The 7,060-nt window shown below is 35.9% G+C and overlaps 1 protein-coding gene across 2 annotated transcripts in view; it reads left to right on the forward strand.

The window, feature by feature from the left end:
• The window catches only part of TMEM39A (transmembrane protein 39A), a 35,628-nt gene that overhangs the window by 18,107 nt on the left and 10,461 nt on the right, over positions 1-7,060 (forward strand). For both annotated transcript variants that reach the window (XM_011375620.2, XM_011375702.2), the window contains one exon: positions 3,243-3,397. In XM_011375620.2, the coding sequence (XP_011373922.1) occupies positions 3,243-3,397 (155 nt within the window). The remainder of the gene's footprint in view (positions 1-3,242; positions 3,398-7,060) is intronic.

Below are 7,060 nucleotides of genomic sequence, written 5' to 3' on the forward strand. Positions count from 1 at the left end.
TTGAAGTTTCTGATTCGGTTTGAAATTTTAAGTGAATAATTACTACAGTCACAGGTAACTGAGAGCTTTTTTCTTCTGTAACATACATGGGAGGTCTTTGTGTCAATAAGCTCTAATTTTCAGGAACCTTACTTCTGTAAACAGAGTAATTGCAGATATTAAGTCATAATCTGAAAGCCATTTGAACTTATCTGAAAACCATTGGTAGTAGGATCATCTGTTTTTCACAGTGGGAAGGGCTGTTTATACCCTTATCTCCCAGGTTCTTTATTTAGGTCATGAAACTAGATGCTTACTTTTGGGTGCATTGAGAAACTGTGTTCTTTCTTTAGAGGAACTCAGTGGAGTTTTATGTTTACATCTTAAAATAGTCAATGATTTTGACTATTTTGTTTTTATTTTGATTTTGTTTCATTTCTTCAGTTACTTAGAAATGGTACTGTGTATGTCAAATTAGTGTGTCCAGTTAGTGTATAAGCCCTTCATAACTGGAGTTTCTGCCTTGGAGCTTCAAGGGCTAAATCTTGAAGTACTTACTCTTGTTTCTTTTACTAATAGTGTCCCAATGGTTCAATATAGCTTTTGCATAAGCTTAGTTGGAGAGTGTATTAGCTATTTTCTAAAGAAGCTTGTAATTCTTATTGAGAACAAAATACCTAAGCTAATTTAAAACAGATTTCTAGTCTAAGACTTGACTCTGTACCTTAATGTTCATCAGAAAGAGAACGTTTAAATAATCATGATATATCAACATAATAGAATAGCATGCAGCCATTAAAAAGATGCGAATGTCTTCACATTCTGACCTCTGAGATATTAAATGAAAAAAGAACAGCGTTTAAGGCAGGTAGAAGGAACAAAATGTATTTGCTTATATATGAATAAATAATCTCTGAAAGACATAAATAATGGGCTGCCTAGTTGGTGACTGGGAGACAGGACCAGCAGGAGGGAAACTTCACCACAAACACTATACATTTTGTATTTTGAGTAGTGTGACTATATTACCTATTCAGAAATTTAAAACAAGAGCTATATAGTGAAATAGTTCTAAAATATTTAAATTTGATTGAAGATACCCATCATAAATCATCTTTCCTTCTATTACATGTTGGCCTTTTTTTTTTTTCCTGCTTATATCATGGAAAGGATCCCTACTCTGAGAAAGAACAGTCATTTTTAAGGAGAAACTGGAGGTAATTAATTCAGAAAGCTAAATACTATTCCTCTTCAACTAGGTAGAGTCTGTTTATTCACCTCCAGGCCAACTCTATATTCTCCTTATTCCACAAGACCAAAAATTATTCAACTATTATTTCACCAACCTGAGGCAACTCTCTTTTTAAAAAATTGTTTTTCTAAATAGAAAAGTAGTACATTTTATTGAAGAAAACTTGGAAAACAGTAAAATATAAGGCAGAACACTTTTAAAAATTACAACCCCATTATTGAGAAAACCACATTTTGGTATATTTCCTTCTATCTTCATATTCATATAGAGAATATATATTTGGGGAGTGTTATCTGTATATTGTCTGGATGTTTAGGACATTATCGGTATACAGTTTTATATCTTATACTTCTCACTCAACATAGTGTTAGGAATATTTTTCTACTTCTTAACCTGGCTAACTCTTACTTATCCTTTAGATTGCAGCTGAAATATCACTCCATCAGGAAGCCTTCTTTAGGTTAGGTCTTCTGTTATTTGTTCTCTATAGCAGCCTACTCTTCCTGTAGCACTCATCATAATTGTAAAAATAATTATTTGTGTAAATCGAAATTTAACATATGTCTTTTTTTGGTTGGGCAGCCTCATTAAGACAGAAATCTTTTCAGTCTTGGTTATCACTCTGTTCCCAGGACCTGGTATAGTATAGGTCACACACAGCACAGTGGTTAAAAGCTTGAACTCTGGATTAAGGCAAAAATGATAAATATATCCAAGCTCTGCTGCTCTGGTGACATTGGACAGAAGCAGCTTTTTTAATTTCTAACTCTAAACTTTTGAGAATGGAGGAGACGAATTAATTCCGGTGACTTAAATACCTTCCCTAGGCTTTGAAACATGAGGGCCTCTGACTGAGAACAGCTTGAGCCTTTTTTTTTTTACAATTTGAGGCTTAAGCAGTTCATAACGGTATTAAATGCAACTGTTCCTTTGCATTTATAAGTAACTATATAAATAGTATATATTACATATAATAAATGCTATGTAGTATGTTGGGTAAACTAAGAAATGGATATATAGGAGGGACCTGCAGAGCTCCTTATTCCTTCCCATGTGCTATTGACTCCAGATAGGATTTTTCCTTTTCCTGGGTTCTGATACTGCTGTTTTGGAGGTTGTAGGAACCTAGCATTTTCTCTACATTTTGCTCATTCTCTCTTTCCTAGTTCATTTTGAAAGAAAATGACATTGCAGAGCTTCAAGTTTAGACAAGTATGTTTTCTTACTATATTTAACCAGTTTTAAAGATTTGGAATTAAAGAATATTTGAACAGCAGTGATATAAAGAATTGGAAGTGATTGTACAGTATTTCCATGTTTGTAAAAGTCAAAAAGGAAACTTATATAGAAATTTGTCCAGGAAGATATGATTAGTTTTTGAAGCTTCAGTAATTTATTGAACATTAATTCAGCAAACAGATTGGAAAAACAGTTTAAAGAAAAATAGAAACTGTTGCTGCAGTTGAGGCTGTTATAATTTAGTCCAGAGTCAGATAAGTTTAGTGGCTAGCTATCTTTATGTACATAGAAATCACTTGGTAGGTTGTTAAAATGCAGGTTCCTTGACTTGCGACTTTGTACCCTGTATCTGCTGAGGGAAATCATTAGGAATTTGCATGGTTAGTAAGCAGCCCAAGTGATTCCGATGAATGTGGTTCATAGACCATACTTGGAGATGTCCCAATGTAAAAAAATCAGATAATATAAGAACTTAAAGGAGATCTGTATGAGGCACTATGGGAATCCAAGGAAGAAACAACTAACTGTCTGGAGATATCTGAATCTTCAAGAATGAGGAAGATAAGGTGGAGTAGGGCAGATTTCCTTCCTTCCTCCCTCCCTCCCCCCTTCCCTCCCTCCCCGCTTCCTTCCTCCCTTCCTCCCTCCCTCCCTCCCTCCCTTCCTCCCTCACAATTTACCTTCCATTAAATGTAAGTCTTTACTTGAGTCATATTTCTTTTTGAATAAGGTCATTTATAAAATGTTCCTATTGGTGCTTCCAAATTTGCAGGCCACAAAGGCGGGTGCAGCATCTATGATTCACTACATGGTTCTGATATCAGCTCGCTTGGTGCTACTCACTTTGTGTGGATGGGTACTTTGTTGGACACTTGTCAATCTCTTCCGAAGCCATTCAGTCCTCAATCTCCTTTTCCTTGGCTATCCGTGAGTACTCCAGTTTTACCATTTTATTGTAAATCTTTTAAGAAATTATTTGGATCATGCAAACGATAGTATGAAAGAGGGGAAAATGAAATTCCTCAAATATAAGAGTTCAGAAAATTCACTGAGCATATTGTTTTTGAGATTCGTCCATTTGGTTCCATGAGTCAGCAGTATTTCATTATGTGACTATACCAGTTTATTTTCTTATTTTTGGATACCTGGGTTGTTTTCAGTTTGGAACCATTATTAAAAATAAAATTGTTATGCACATTCTTACACAAATCTTTCTTATAAAGATGTTTTCATTCTTGGGAGAAATATCTAGGAGTGGCATGACTAAGCCATAGGTAGGAATATGTTTAGTTTTATAAGAATCTACCAGACCTTTTTCCAAACAAGTTTTTTCATTTTATCCTCCTACCAATTCTGTAAGAGTTCTGGTTACTCCACATTTTTGCCAGCATCTGATGTTCTCCCTTTTTTTTTTAATTTTCAACTTTCTGATGGGTATATAGTGGTATCTTATTTTACATACTGGCTTATTAAACTAATTACTTTTGCATAACTTGTATACGTTTGACTAATACTTTCTTCATGGAATGTTAATAGATGCCAAACATTTATTGAGCTCTTTTTATGTGCTAAGTGCTGGGCCAGGTTCTTTCACCCAATGAAATCATCACAATAACATAGGAGGCAGTGTATTTAGTCTACTGTGATAGATCCAGCATATATTAGTGACTTAAAAAGGTTAGAAGTTTATTCCTGTCTCTGTGCAGTATGTGTGTAAATCATCTTGAATAGCTGTGGCAGCTCCACGGTATCCGGACCCAGACCCCTGCTATATTTTTGCTCCCTAGCAGGATAGATTGTAAGGGAGGCTGGATAATTAAGTCTTTAGTAAGGCAGCTGTATCCCAACTAAAAATTCTGTTGCTGTGGAAGAACAGGAGAATAGTGGCATTGGCAATTAGCTGTCTTTGCCACAGATTAAGAGAGGGATCTTTGGAAACATGGTAGAGTGAGAGACATCCCCAGATCTCTTCCCTTGAAACAACAATAACCTAAACATCTAAAACTCAACAAAAACACCCAAACTGCACACCAGCATGTCTGAGTGTGGGATCTGCACATAAGAGCACAGGTAGACTGGAAGAAATAAAGAAGCTGCCTCTCGCAGCCGCAGGAGTTCCCTGTAGGAGGAGGGGGAGGGGAGAAGCAGTGGTGAGTTCCCTGAACAGCCTTGCCTGGGAAAGCTGTGAGCTTCCCGTGGCTGGCGGCAGGGCACAGTCAGCAGGGCAGAAGGCAGAGAAGTGGGAGAGCAGAAAAACAACAGTTGATTTTTACCGACTACGGTTGCAAAACTGAGGCTGAGCTGCAGCCCCTAGCCCATAATCCTGAGGGCCCCTTCCCCCATACCCTCCGAGACCGAACACTGTGAAACCCCAGAAGAATCTGAGCAAATGCTACCGAAACTGTTGTTAACACTGACAGGGACTGAAACTGAGGGTAGCGATCGTGATTAAATATCCATCAGAAAATAAAAAGGCATTCTTAAGGCTTTATATAAAGCAGAGTTCCAAGAAGCAGATGCCACCTACTGGAAACCAAAAGAAAAGTGCCTTTTTTGCAGCAGGCTAAAGCAAGACCTTTATATAATCAATCTTCTTTCCGGAAAAAAAGCTGAATACATTACCATGGCGGAGAAATAGTCCATTAAACACCATGAACAACCAAGATGACAAGGCATCTCAGAAAGAAAGAGAAAAATCTCCAGAAAATAAGCTTACAGACATAGAAATATGCAACTTAAATGACAGAGAATTCTGAAAAAACTCAGTGAGTTCCAAAATGAGTCATATCAACAATTTCAAGAATTGAAAAAATACCTAGATGAGCAGAGCAAGGAGATTGAAACCCTCAAAAAGAACCAAGTAAAACTTCTGGAGATGAAGAACACTGCAAGAGTTGAAAAATGAAATAGCAAGCTTGAGAAATAGAGTCGAACAAATGGAGGAAAAGATCAGTGATAGAGGAAAGTTCATATCATTACAGACCTATCTCCAAAAACAAGAACAAGCCCAAATAAACAACCTAACACTTCATTTTCAAAAAGTAGAAAAGGAAGAACAAATGAAGCCTAAAGTCAGCAGAAGGAAATAAATAATCAAAGTTAGAAATTGAAAACAAACAAACCCAAAACAATAGAAAAAAATGAATGCAACAGAGCTGATTCTTTGAGAAGGTTAAGAAATTGACAAACTCCTGGCTAGATTCACTAAAGAAAAAGGAGAAAGGACACAAATAAGCAAAATCAAGCATAAAAGAGGGGAATTATGACTGATATCCCAGAAATACAAAGGATCATACAAGAATACTATGAAAAAGTATATAACACCAAATATAATAACCTAGAAGAAATAGACCAGTACTTGGAAAAATACGACCTTCCTAGACCGAATCAAGAACTGGAAAATCTAAATAGACCGATCAGCAGTATGGAAATTGAAACAATCATCAGAAACCTACTAAAAAGTAAAAATCCAGGACCAGATGGCTTCCCCAGTGAATTCTACCAAACATTCAAAGAGGATTTAATACTTATTCTCCTCAAACTCTTCCAAAAAATCGAAGAGGCGGCAATACTTCCTAACTCATTTTATGAGGCCAGTATACTCTGATACCAAAACCTGGTAAAGATAACACAAGAAAACTACAGACCAATACCTCTCATGAACACAGATGCAAAAAATCCTAAATAAGATACTAGCAAACCGAATACAGCAACATATTAAAAAGATTATACACAATGATCAAGTGGGCTTCATCCCAGGGGCACAGGGATGATTCAACATATGCAAATCGATTAATGTGATACACCACATAAATTAAAAAGTAAGAATCATATGATCATATCAATAGAGGCAGAAAAAGCCTTCAACAAGGTACAGCATCCATTATTATCAAAACACTTAACAAAATTGGTATAAAAGGAAAGTACCTTAACATAATAAAGGTCATCTTTGACAAACCCTTAGCCAACATTATACTTAATGGTGAAAAACTAAAAACCTTCCCTCTAAGATCAGGAACAAGGCAAGGCTGTCCACTACCACCACTGTTACTCAGTACAACATTGGAGGTCCTAGCGAGTGCAGTCAGGCAAGAGAAAGATATAAAAGGCATCCAAATAGGAAACGAAGTCAAACTGTCACTATTTGCAGATGACATGATTCTCTATATAGAAAACCATAACAACTCCACAAGAACACTACTAGAAACGATAAGCAAATACAGTAAAGTCTCTGGATACAAAATCAATGTTCAGCAATCCATAGTGTTCCTATACTCTAACAACAAAGTATCAGAAAAAGATGTGGAAAAAATAATTCCTTTTGCAATTGCAACAACAACAAAAAAATAGGAATAAATTTAACAAAACATGTGAAGGACCTGTATAATAAAAACTACAAGACCCTATTAAAAGAAATTGAGAAGATACAAAGAAATGGAAAGATTCTGTGTTCTTGGATTGGAAGAATCAACATAGTTAAAATGACCATATTACCTAAAACATTATACAGATTTAATGCAATCCCCATCAAAATTCCATCAGCATTTTTTAAAGAAATAGAACAAAAACTCATCAGATTCATATGGAAGC

Source organism: Pteropus vampyrus, unplaced genomic scaffold, assembly GCF_000151845.1.
Source record: "Pteropus vampyrus isolate Shadow unplaced genomic scaffold, Pvam_2.0 Scaffold1, whole genome shotgun sequence".
NCBI classification, from domain to species: domain Eukaryota; kingdom Metazoa; phylum Chordata; class Mammalia; order Chiroptera; family Pteropodidae; genus Pteropus; species Pteropus vampyrus.